Source organism: Symphalangus syndactylus, chromosome X (genome assembly GCF_028878055.3).
Source record: "Symphalangus syndactylus isolate Jambi chromosome X, NHGRI_mSymSyn1-v2.1_pri, whole genome shotgun sequence".
Classification (NCBI taxonomy): Eukaryota; Metazoa; Chordata; class Mammalia; order Primates; family Hylobatidae; genus Symphalangus; species Symphalangus syndactylus.
The window spans coordinates 133273499-133287527 of NC_072447.2; the positions used below are offsets into that span (position 1 = coordinate 133273499).

At 37.1% G+C, this 14029-nt stretch overlaps 1 protein-coding gene across 2 annotated transcripts in view; it reads right to left on the reverse strand.

The window, feature by feature from the left end:
• The window catches only part of ZNF280C (zinc finger protein 280C), a 68953-nt gene that overhangs the window by 19309 nt on the left and 35615 nt on the right, over positions 1-14029 (reverse strand). Inside the window, exons 9-12 of one of the 2 annotated variants that reach the window (XM_055267830.2) lie at positions 8919-9139; positions 7381-7538; positions 6107-6207; positions 5184-5330 (exon numbers count right to left, since the gene is read on the reverse strand). In XM_055267830.2, the coding sequence (XP_055123805.1) occupies positions 5184-5330; positions 6107-6207; positions 7381-7538; positions 8919-9139 (627 nt within the window). The remainder of the gene's footprint in view (positions 1-5183; positions 5331-6106; positions 6208-7380; positions 7539-8918; positions 9140-14029) is intronic. The other variant, XM_063634739.1, reaches the window with a different exon arrangement.

Genomic DNA, 14029 nt, shown 5'->3' on the forward strand with positions numbered 1-14029 from the left:
AAATACTTGGTCACTCTTAACTCTTCTCTTTCTCTTACATCCCACATTCAACAAATTAATAAAACCTGTCAGTGATACCTTAATAAAAAAACACTTATAATCTTTCAATTTCTCATCACCTCCAATCACTGCTACTATACTTGTCTGAGCCACTTACGAGGACTCTTGCAATAGCCTCCTATCTTCTATTTCCATCCTTTCTCCTTCTACAGTCTGTTCTTCCCATAGCTGTCAGAGTGATCTTAAAATGTTACAGATCTTTCACATGGTTAAACCCTCCAAATGGCTTTCCATAACACTCCAGAATCCTGACTCTGGCTTACAAGTCCTCAAATGATCTGGCTTACATTCTATTGCCACAACTTCATCTCCTACTACTTTTCCTCTCACTTGTTTCCTGTGCTCCAGCCACACTGGCCTCCTTGCTCTTCCTTGAATATCTTAGGTATATGTTCACCTCACTGCCTACCTATTATTCCCTCTACCTGGAACATTCTCTCCCAGATGAGTAAGCCACATGACTTACTCTTTTATTCCCTTTAGAGAAGCCCTCTTTGACCACACCATTTAAAAAACAGAAACTACTCCTTCACCTGAGCCCTGGCACTCCCTATCTACCTCTATTTTCTTCCCATGGTACTTACCAACAGCTGGCATACATATACATTCAGACACCACACACACACACACACACACACACACACACACACACACACACACACACACACCCTTCTCTACCATGATGCATTATTTCAGTGAGTACAAACCTTGCTTTGCTTACTTCTATATCCCCAGTACCTAAAACAGTCCTTGGCATATATTTGGCACTCAAATATTTGTTAAATAAAGAAATAAAGTGAGGCAAGAGACTGACAGTACAAATGAGCAGCAGGCACAATTTAACTAGTTCAAAGTGTCTGCCATTTCATTCAATGAGTATTTATTTGTCCAGAGCCCCAAGATGGGAGACATTAATCTACTATTCCCTTAATTGGACTCGAGTCCTGCATATCCCTCTTATGTATGTATGCTTGCATTGTGCTAATGATCACGGATGACACTTTTTTTTGTTTTTTGAGATACAGTTTTGCTTTTGTTGCCCAGGCTGGAGTGCAATGGCGTGACCTCGGCTCACTGCAACCTCCGTCTCCTGGGTTCAAGCAGTTCTCCTGTCTCAGCCTCCCAGGTAGCTGGGATTACAGGTGCCTGCCACCACACCCGGCTAATTTTGTATTTTTAGAGATGGGGCCAGGCTGGTCTCGAACTCCTGACCTCAAGTGATCCACCCTCCTCGGCCTCCCAAAGAGCTGGGATTACAGGCGTGAGCCACCGTGCCCAACTAATACATTTTTAAAATAATGTTTAACCAAAGAAACAGTAACTTGTTCCAAGGGTACCGAAAAAGTTAAGTGTTGAACTTCTTGACATGCATACTATATAGTTTTTGGGTGATATGAGGAATTTATTTTCTTTTGAGACGGAGTCTTGCTCTGTCTCCCAGGCTGGAGTGCAGTGGCATGATCTTGGCTCACTGTAACCTCTGCCTCCCGGGTTCATGCAATTCTCCCCCCTCAGCCTCCCGAGTAGCTGGGGTTACAGGCATGCACCACCACACCCAGCTATTTTTTTTAATTTTTAGTAGAGACAGGGTTTCACCATGTTGGCCAGGCTAGTCTCAAACTCCTGGCCTCAGGTGATCCGCCTGCCTTGACCTCCCAAAGTGCTGGGATTACAGGCATGAGCCACTGCACTTGGCCAATCTGAGGGATTTTCAAGGGTAACTATCTGTAATTTCTGCCTTTTGACCTAATGTCAATGTGGAGTATGAGTCTGCGGTGGAAGCTTGGGCTATAAATCAATTTTGGGCTCCACCATTTATTAGGGAATGTGACACTGGGCAAATTACTTTCTATAAAGCTTTGTTTCCTCATCTATAAAATGGAAGCAATCATATACCTGCTTCATAGGGTGGCTGTGAAGATTAAACAAGATAATGCATGTAAAAGCACCAGTGGCTGTCAAATGGTAAGTGATTATGACATGTTAACTGCTTACTGTTATTATTAAAGAGCTAATGAGGATATTTAACACATGTGGAGTCTTTTGTCCTTTGTTAAAAAATGTATAAACTGCATTGCTAACTCCAAAATCACTCAAGACATAATAATATATTATTTTTAGGAAAAAGTTGCAAACAAAGTTTTCAAAAGGAATAAAATAAACCATAGAGTCAATAATTCTTATATAAAATTACACTAATGCCATCTCAATTATAAGCTTATAATATTGGTCAGCTCAGGTTTTTGAGTCTTTTGTGAATAATTATGCAAACTGCAAATACCTTCAGAGAAGTCTGATGATCCTTCTTATCAACAGAATCTTACCTCTTCACTGCTGACTGTTTACTCTTTAGGTACTCCAAACTTAACAAAAAAATTCAGCACCTGAAATGGACTGAATGCTTGTGTCCCCTCGGCCCCCAATTCATATGGCGAAATCCTAATTTTCAATGTAATAGTATTGGGAGGTGGAGCCTTTGGAAAGTAATTAGATTATGATGGTGGAGCTGTCATAAATGGGATTAGTGTTCTTATAAAAGGGACCCTAGAGAGCCCTCTCCACCCCTTCCCCCATGTGAAGACACAGTGAGAATATGGCCATCTATGAACAAGGGAGCAGGTCCGCATCAGACACTGAACCGCTGGTGCCCTGATCTTGGACTTTACAGCCTCTATAAAACAGAGAGAAATAAGTGCTTGTTGTTTAAGCTTCCCAGTCAATGGTATAATAGCATGTTATAGTAGCTCAAACAGACTAAGACAGCACCTGTGGCACCTCGGTGGTCCCTCAGACTACTCCCAGATGTGATAATTCAGCAGAAGGATCGATAGGACTTAGTGTTATACTCACAGCTATGTCTTATTACAGTGTAAGGGTACAGAGCAGGATTAATAAAGGAAAACGGTGTACTGGATAGCTTCTAGAGGATTACCAGGCGCCAACTTCTAAGAGCTCTATTCCAATGGAGTCACAGAGGACACACTTAATCCCTCAGCAATGAACTGCAGCAACATGTATATAATCCCTCAGCAATGAACTGCAGCAACATGTATATAATCCCTCAGCAATGAACTGCAGCAACACGTGTAAAGTGTTGCTTGATGGGAAAGCTCTCGAGTCTAAGAACTTAGGTTTTTTATGAAGGTAAGCCACCAAATTTTCAGACGACTCCTCCCATTGCAAGAAAAGCAGGTGGTCACCATAACCGTATTTTTTTGTGTGAATTTTCTTGACTAACTGGTACAACATGGCTCAAGGTTCCAGGCATGTAAAACACTCTTATCAGTTAATAACATAGAGAACATTTTAGGAACTCAATTTCCAAGATTTAGCCAAGGGCCAGTTATACAAGCAGGCACTTCTGAAATTGTGCAATATTTGAGCAGCTCAGACCTGTTGGGTAACTCTTTCCAATACATAAAGCAAGTTAAGGCATACAACTTAGGGTATGAAGAATGACTACAGATCAGATAAACCAATTACAAGACACAGCTCACAAAGTGGGTTCACTATGTCTTTCTTACCTTTCTAAGCATGTTATCACTCCCTTCAAATCTACATCTATATCACTCTGGAACTTAGTAAAGCACAGGGGAAAGAATTATGTTAAAAAACCCATAATTAGACAGTCAGAGATACTGCTTTATGTTCCATTCTTCTTTTCAAAATTGAAGGCCAAAAAATGAAATACAGACCACCAAGAATAGTGTTTCCCAAACTCTATACCTCAAGAAATGTTACTAGGTATTGTGCAAATACAGGGCTCAAAGGTTAAAAATGTTTGAGGACTATTACATACTATGTCCCTTGCTTAGAGATTTACAGTATCAGCATATTAAAAGCTCTGAAAAATCTTGTTGTTAAAAATAAACAAAAAACACCCCTATGAATTTTGTATATCCAGCCATTCACTAAATTTCTTTCACCAGAAACAAGTTAAGAGGGGAACACTTATTAACATCTGAGTGAACACTGTTGGTGGAAACCCTAGAAAGATTTTGCCAAAGGTTTTTAAAGGTGAGATGGCCTACCAGGATACAAAAAAAAAAAGACACTGATACCATCCAAGTCATAACACAGGTAATCTGAATGTGTTTGGAAATTCTATTTTTATGACTTTTTTTCCAATTAACAACTACAAGTTGATTTCATGATCATCCAATGACTACAATCAAGGGCCACATTAGTGCCAGTACTGAATGAACTTGCCGAGACAATGTAATCAATACTAAGAAAATGTAATGAGCTGATCAGTGAGGAGGCAAAACTTGATTACACGACCAGACTTAGTAAATCCATTGACTTCTGATTTTGGCAAAAGCACTATTGCTGTTTCAAACACTCAAGAATAGGCCCACTGTTTCATCAAAGTTTTCAGCCCACAGGATGCTCTAATTGAGGAAAAGAATCAGTAAGCATAAAATCAGAATTCAAAGGAAAGATGCAAGCGTCAATACTGGTATCCCAGAAATTATATAGCAGAACTGGCAAAAGTCACAAAGTAAGTAAGTTACAACCTAAATATAGTTCTCTGGTATAGTTCACATATCTGGTCATAAGTGTTCTTGCTGTTTCCTTTGTTACTGGCTGCTACAAAAGTCAATTCTGGGTCACTGATGACAACCACATGTCTCATAATAAAAAGTGGGCTAGAAAGTAGAAATAAGATTTCAAGAGAAAGAGGAAAATACAAGGTTATGAGTCCTTAATCTTATGTTCCTCCATTCAAACTTATTCTTTTTCCTGCTCTTGATAAGCACCTTCAAAATCATCCCCAGTCCCACCACCCTTAGGTCCTAAAATATCTAACCCACATATTTCATGAATCTTCTGTTTTTTCCTCCACTTTGGGGTTCCTATTTCTAGCTATCTTTCAGAACTTTGACTATTTATGATTCTCAGTGTCACCAGAAAGCAAGCAAGGAAAATAAGTGAAAGTTTCACAAGTTATTCAGCATAAATTATAAATTGTGTCATTCAGAACAACTTTGCTTTCTGTCCAGAACATATCTAACCAATGTTCTAAGTTATAGATAGATATAGATGTAGCTATAGCTCTATACATATAGATCTATATCTTTTCACTAAGACAACATGAACAAATAAGAACTGCTTAATCTCACCTGATGCTTCATGTAATGATTCATGTAGGGGGTTGCCATTTTACTAACTTTGAGGCAAAATGGACATAGCAAGTTCTTAGTGTTTTCATGGGCTGCTCTAAAATGAGCTTCTACATCAGAAAATGTTGATGATCTAAACTGGCAAACCTAGAAATATAAAGAAGGCTTAGTTTAACTTGAAATTTTATAACTTCTTGCAATTACATCAAAGTAGCAATAACGGGTCATCTGTTTGGAAGAACATGTACTACTAGTTCAGCTCTGCTGCCTATACAACCAAGAATCGTATTACTGCAAGTAATAAAGATAACCTTTGAAAGATATCTTTCAAAGTTTAGGCAAATATTCCAAAACACAGTAACACTCTCTTCATCTTTTCAAATCTACCACCCCCTATCTTGATGTGAATTTTCAAGCTCTGCCAAATCTTGTTCTAAAAAGTTTTTCCTGCTATATAAAACAGAGTATTCTCTTCTTTAGATTTTAAATAGCATCCATGCTATGCCAGTGTCAATTTATCTTCATCTCACTTCCTCATTACTGGAAGCCACTTCAAATTCTGGAACACTGATCCCAAAGCATTTAATTTGGTTTTCTATAACTGAGAGATTTTCCTATTTCTCTAGCATATCCATAATTTTCCCTATATGATAACCCACATTATTTGTCTTTCTCTAGTAGGGCATTTCCTCATCTAGTGCAGAGGTCAGCAGACTACAACCCACAGGCAAAATCTACTCCACCCCTTTACTTATAATGCATGAGTTAAACCCAAGGGGGTTTCCACTAATGAAGAGGGTCTTCAATTTTAGCATAGTAACTATTTTTATTTAAATGGCTTTAAAAAATCAAAAGAACAATACTATTTCATGGCACATGAAAATTAAACAAACACTTAACTACACAATAAAATGTGTGTGTACCTGGCAAACATATGGCATTTCACCAGGTTTATGGGTGTCCTTCATATGTTGTAAAAGAATATGCTCTGTTTCAAATGATAATTCACAGATTTTGCAAATAGCTGAAAGTGGAAAAAAACACATTATACCATTTAAGGATGTATATAAAAAAAGATTCATTTTGTACATCCACAACAACAAGTAATAATAATAGTAGAATAGTGATGTGGTTCTAACAATTCTATAGCTGTTGACTCTGTAATGCTGTTCCAAGGATATATTAGCTTATTTAATTCTCGTAACATCACTGAGGAAGGTACTGTTATTTGTATTCCTATTTTTCAGATGAGGAACCAGAAGCACAGAAAAATTAAGTAACTTGCTTGAGATCTCAAAGCTGTAGTAAGAGCCAAAGTTGGAATCTGAACCAAATCTGTCCGCTTCTCAGACTCTAAATCTTAACATTGCAGTTAACTTTTGTCTAAAGTGTAAATCAAGACAATTGATTTCAAATTTGAAAACCATGGAATCTGGGTGTTCTAATTTAGTCCCCTACACACAATGCATGTGCCAAGGAAGTTTCTACTAATTAACTGTTTATAAGAAAGATTTCAATTATTTTATTTTTTTGAGATGGAGTCTCGCTCTTGTTGCCCAGGCTGGAGTGCAATGGTGCCATCTCAGCTCACCGCAACCTCTGCCTCCTGGGTTCAAGTGATTCTCCTGTCTCAGCCTCCCGAGTAGCTGGGATTACAGGCATGCGCCACCTCGCCCAGCTAATTTTGTATTTTTAGTACAGATGGGGTTTCTCCATGTTAGTCAGGCTGGTCTCTAACTCCCGACCTCAGGTGATCCACCCACCTCGGCCTCCCAGAGTGCTGGGATTACAGGAATGAGCCACTGCGCCTGACCAAGGGACTTCAATTTTAACAATTTTTTTCTTCTATTTTTTTTTTTTTGTAGAGGCAGGGTCTTACTATGTTGCCCAGGGTGGAGTGCAGTGGCTATTCACAGGTGCAATTGATCATAGCATTCTATAGTACTGAACTCATGGGCTCAAGTGATCCTCCTGCCTCAGCCTCCTCAGTAGCTGGGCGTATAGGCATGCACCATCACACTTGGCTTTAGCAACACATTTAATCTAAGTTTATAAAAGTTATGATTTTTTTTTCAATTTTGCCCTCAAATTACAAAGTCTACTTCTTATTTTTTTCTGTCAGAATTTTTAAGGTTTCCTCACAGTTCGGATGATCAAAGTCAATAATATTCAGGATTCCAAAGAAACTTTCACTTACTAGAAAACTCATGGGGAGTGTGTGTACTCTCAATGTGGCACTGCAGTTGGAAGGGTGTGGGATATTGCCGGTAACAGTGCTGGCAGGTGGTGTGGTTTTCCCAGCTTTCACTGTTCTGCTTCTCAAGTTCCAAGTGATGTTTCATGTGGTTCATAAACCTACAAACAATTTGCCAATAAGAGCAAAAATTCAGACTTATAACCAAAGAAAAACCTCACAAATAAGTCTCTGAACCTAAATTTTTAAAAATGTAATTCTATGACTCAAAATAACATCTCCAAGGCCTGAAAGCCCTCTAGAAAAGTGTGTACTTTAAATAATTTACTTTCATTAAGTGGCTCAGTAAGGTTTTTTTAATCTTTGTTTTTAAAATAGTCCATTAATGTAGTAGTATGAAACATCACTAATTTGCTGTAACACTTTATTATTATTTTAGATTTAAATTTTTTTTTTAGCAAAGAGAAATAGCAGGCTTCTTTTCCATACATGAAATACTATTTACATTTTAAAATAAAATACTGAAAAGGATGGAAAAACTACCACCAAAAGCAGCTACAGTGAAGAGACAAATCTTTGAAAGCTTTGAAGGTTTCAGCTGCTCAAAAGACAAACTGCTGGTATATTTTTATTTGTGTCTTGGTTTCTAAATGCATGCAATAGCAATTTTAATGCCTATAATTACAAGAACGTTTTGTTTTATCTAATTATACTGGCTTACTGTTAGCACAAACTATTCATTTTTCTTAGCAGGTTGTGCCCTTTGTAGCACCGTCTATTTTTCAGTTTTACCTTCTGCTATTTTAGCTTCTCTAAAAGGCTTCTGAATAGAAGGAACTATGATGTTCAATGGCAGAGAGTACAATATAAATGGACATACCATTTTCAAAGGGCTTACTAAAACTTTTTGCTGAATTTCAAAGTAAAGTTATTCAATGTAAACAACAATTTTAAGACTGGGTCAACCACTTACAATTATTATGAATCACTAAAGAAAATAATCTTGAAACAAAGTGATAATGTCATCAACCTACATAGCAATCATTGTGAAGGCCTGGGTTTTTATCTTTTTTCACACCTCCAAAACACTTCTCTTTGGTTTTGGTAAACGTCTGAAATTTATTTTAAAACTGAAAAATTTGAGCTTTAAATAAGGTTAGTATGGAGGAGGTCATGCTGCATAGGGTTCTTCTTGTGACAAGAAGAAAAGTAAAATTCAAAGTCAGTTAGAAAATATAAATTTCTCATGAAACCGCCTAGTTCAGTAACAAATGTAGGGAAAAGAAGTAATTTTCCCCTAAATTAAAATACATTTTGTCTTTTCTTAAGCTATCTGAAAACAATACAACTAGGTGGATCCTGGAGTCAAACTCTTAAAATACAAGAAGGAACAAAAGCTTTTCAACATGATAATCTGCCTCTGTTCTTAGTAGAAAATATTAGAATTACTTACCGAGGATGGCAGAGCAAAGTAAAGATACTATATTCTTATCTGTCATATCCCAACTTTCAAACAGAAATAAAAATAAATATTTACATACCTAATATTATTTTTAAGAACTTTCGAGCAACTGAAGCATTTAAAGGTTGTGTAAGTCTTTGGCTCTTTCTCAGTGACTCCTTCATGCCTTCCATAATAAAACTCATTGACTAACATGATCAACTTTCCTGTCTCTGAATCAGTCTTATTGTCTTCACCACATGGACGTTCTGATTTAACAATTACTCCCAAAAATTTAGTTACCATGTCTGGACAACAATGCTGAAAGAGGAAAAAAATATGAGCCTTGTCTATAGCTCTTTTAAAGATTAGATACCAAAAAATGATTGTGTTTACATCTAAGGACAGATGATATAAAACTATGCTTGGCAATGTATCTAGAAAGATACTCACCAAAATTGTGGCTTCCGTTTTTATATATTCTAAAAAAAATTCAAACAATAAACACCTACTATCTTAATAAAGGAATAACTTCAAAAACAAATTGAAAACCTTAAGATCAGGGATGTTTATACATCTAATATTTTTTCCTTGCAATTTTTCTTTTTAGATGTAAATATTTAATAATTTTTTTCTTGGCCCAAAATCACCCATTTCATATCTGTGTCAAGATACAGCTTACATGCTTATACACCATTGGTAGGAATGTAAATTAGTTCGGCCCCTGTAGAAACAGTTTGGAGATTCTCAAAGAACTAAAAATGGAACTACCATTTGACCCAGCAATCTCATCACTGGGTATATACTCACTGGAAAATAAATCGTTCTACCAAAAAGACACCTACGCTTGTATGTTCATTGCAGCATTATCCACAATAACGAAGACATGGAATCAACCTAGGTGCCCATCAACAGTGGACTGGATAAAGAAAATGTGGTACACATACACTATGGAATACTACACAGCCACAAAAAAGAATGACATAATGTCCTTTGCAGCAACATGGATGCAGCTGGAGGCGATTATCCTAAATGAATTAACACAGAAACAAAAAACTAAGTATCTTATGTTCTTACTTACAAGTGGAAGCTTGTAAGTGGAAGCTAAACATTGGGTATACACTGACATAAAGATGGAAACCACACTGAGGTCTCCAAAAGTTGGGAGGGAGGGAGGAAGGCAGGGGCTGAAAAACTTCCTATTGGGTACTATGTTCACTATTTGGGTGACAGGATCAGTAGAAGTCCAAACCTCAGCATCATGCAATATACCTTTGTTAACAAACTTGCGCACGTACCCCTGAATCTACAATAATTAAAAAAAAAAAAGCTTAGGCTGGGTGTGGTGGCTCATGCCTATAATCCCAGCACTTTGGGAGGCTGAGGCAGGCGGATCACAAGGTCAGGAGTTCGAGACCAGCCTGGCCAATATGGTGAAACCCCGTCTCTACTAAAAATACAAAAAAATTAGCCGGGCATGGTGGCACGTGTCTGTAGTCCCAGCTACTCAGGAGGCTGAGGCAGAAGAACTGCTTGAACCCGGAAGGCGGAGGTTGAAGTGAGCTGAGGTCGTGCCACTGCACTCCAGCCCGGGTGACAGAGCAAGACTCCATCTCAAAAAAAAAAAAAAGCTTAAAAGGTAGTTTTACATGCCATTATGTATAAGCTTGATTATCAAATAACACAGTAATATTTAAGTGAAGCCTGGTTGGAACTAGACTTTGAGCATAGCTAACCTGCCATCCTCCAGACTTACCACACTAGAAAATGTGTGGGACACAAAGAAAGAAGCATCAGTTACATTTTGAGTATCTCAACATATTCTATCTAGAATGCCTAAATATCTGAAGGGGAAATCTACCTCATGAATAAAATCAAGACATCATATAAACTGATCCTAATGTGGAATACTTTCATACATAAGCCTTTTTTATCCAGTGAGATAAAACTAATTTATTTATTGTGTATATTTTACAGTTGTAGAATTTCTCTAGAAGAATTCTCTAAGAATAACTGGAGAAAAAAATAGGAGAAACTATCTGAGAAAGGGTTAAAATCCAAAATATATGAGAAATTCCTGTAATTCAATAGCAAAAAACCAAATACACTAATTTAAAAATGGGCACAGGAATTGAATAGACAAAAGAAGACTCATGAGTAGCCAACACGTATGTGCAAAGGTGCTCAACATCACTAATCATTAGGAAAATGCAAACCAAAACTACAATGAGCTATCACCTCACACCTATTAGAACAGCTATATCAAAAAGACAAAAGATAAGTGTTGATAAGAATGTGAAAAACGGGAACCATTTTACACTGTTGATGGGAATGTTATTGATGCAGTCACTATGGAAGACATGGGAGGTTTCTCAAAAAGTTAAAAATAGAACTATCATATGATCCAGTAATCCTACTTCTGTATATATGCCCAAAGGAATTGAAATCAGAATCCCAATGAGACATCTGTACTCCCATGTAGGTAGACTTCATTGCAGGGTTATTCATAATAGCCAAGACATGAAAGCAATCTAAATGTCTATTAATATACAAATGGATGAGGAGGATGTGGTATATACATACACACACACACACAAATGGAATATTATTCAGCCATAAAAACAGAAAGAAATCTTATCATTTGCACCAACATGTATGGATTTGGAAAACATGCTAAAGAAAATAAGATAGTCACAGAAAGACAAATATTACATGATTTCTGTTATATGAGGAATCTAAAATAGTCAAACTCATAGATGCAGAGAGTAGAATTGTGATTGCCAGGGGCTAGAGGGAGGGGAAAATGGGAAGGTATTAGTCAAAAGGTACGTAGGTTCAGTTATTCAAGATGAATAAGTCCTAGAGATCTACTATATAGAATAGTGCATATAGTTAACAATACTGTATTACATACTTAAAAAATTTGGCCGGGTGCAGTGGCTCACGCCTGTAATCCCAGCACTTTGGGAGGCCAAGGTGGGCGGATCACCTGAGGTTGGGAGTTCAAGACCAGCCTGACCAACATGGAGAAACCCCATCTCTACTAAAAATACGAAATTAGCTGGGTGTGGTGGTGCATGCCTGTAATCCCAGTTACTCAGGAAGCTGAGGCAGGAGATTTGCTTGAACCTGGGAGGTGGAGGTTGTGGTTGTGGTGAGCCGAGATTGCACCATTGCACTCTAGCCTGGGCAACAAGAGTGAAACGCCATCTCAATTTGCTAAAAGCATAGATTTTCTATTGTGTTCATATCACAAAAAGGTAATAATAATAAAGACGGTAGGAGGAAACTTTTGAAGGTGATCGTTATGTTTATGACACAAATTGTAATGTTTTCATGGATGTATACTTAGCTCCAAACTCATCGAGCTGTATTCATTAAATGCAGATTTTTATAGGTCAATCACACCTCAATAAAGTGTTAAAGACAAGACTACATAATAAATACTAAATAAGGTGTTAAAGACAAGACTACACACTAAAACAAGAGTGGAAAACAAAAGAAAAACTTTCCTAAAATCACAAAGTGAAAGACTTTAAAAAAAAAAAAGGACAAAGAAAGCATAACAAAACATTGTGACAAAACTAAGACCAATTAAACCTATCAGACCAGTTAAATTTCTCCTACCAATGAATATACATGGGTTTAACTCAACTTCTAAAAGAATAGAAGTTTTCATATAGGATCACAAAAGAAAAAACTCTGGTGAAAGCAAGAAAGAACAAAAACAAAGTGATTTGGGAGGGCTGAAAGTAAAAGGATAAGCAAAGAATATAACAGGCAGGTGGAAACAATAAGAAAGCAAGGGTTGTGAGCCTGATATAAAACAAAAAGCACTAAACAAACAAAAAGGACACTATAAAAATGCTAAAGGGTGCACCCACAATGAATCATAAGAGATGGATACATCTGTGTCCTAAAGAGCAACACCATGAAACAGAATTGGAATGTATCAAGGGCAATAGTGGTAATGTGAGACTTGGATTCCCCTTTCCCAAACACACTCAGGGAGGTGGAAACAGCAAAAGACTCAATACAGTTTTGCATCAGAGTAAAGACGTCTGTATTTGCAATTTTAGAATTCCTTTTTTGTAAAATGCCGAATTTTAATAAAAACTTGCCAATCTTTGAAATAGTGAACAATTCCTTTTTCTAAGTTGCTTCTTTGCTTTGCACTCTTCTCATCACTTCGTTCTCACATATAATCAACACTTTTTTCTTGCCTCCTTTGCCCCTTCCTGTCATTTACATTGGGCATGCAAAGAGAATACAGACTATCTTTATACACACATAACAGAATACTGTAATATCTACGAAAATATTTTAAGTGGCATGTTACCTTAATCCCATACTCCATTAGTACTGTGAAAATTACCTAAAACCTAATTTCAAGAGCTTCCTATATTAATAGAAAGTTAGAATTCATTTATAACTATATAAATTATATTATGGATTGAGTTAAAACTATCATTTCATATGAAATGCTCCATCATTAGAAGTTTATTTCTGAGTGTTGAAAATTAAAATGTAAGACTAAGGTTTTCACAGGGTAATGCAACATGGATATGTCACCATGGGCAAAAAATAAGGTAAACAAAAGGAGCTTTCACTTTACACAAAAGAATAAGCACGTAATAAAACACCTGCTTTACAGGAAGTTTGAAGAATGGCATAATTTAGTCAATAAAATATTCCAATTTGTACATTATTTTCATTTAAAATTAAAATGCAGGCCAGGTGCAGTGGCTCACACCTGTAATCCCGGCACTTAGTGAGGTTGAGGCCAGTGGATCCACTTGATGCCAGGAGTTTGAGACCAGTCTGGCCAACACGGCAAAACCCCGTCTCTACTAAAAATACAAAAATTAGCCAGGCATGGTGGTGCTACGTGTAATCCCAGCTACTCGGGAGGCTGAGGCAGGAGAATCGCTTGAACTGGAGAGGCAAAGGTTGCAGGGAGCCAAGATTGTGCCACTGCACTCCAGCCTGGGCGACAGAGCAAGGCTCTGTCTCAAATAAATAAATAAATAAAAATAAAATACAATATGCATACACTGTAGTGCATATGAACTTAATTAAAAAATTTAAATTGATACATAATGTTTATAAATTATTATGGGGTACATGTGATATTTTGTTAAGTGCGCAGAATATGTAATGATCAAATCAGGATGTCTGAGGTATCCATCACCTCGAGTATTTACTATGTCT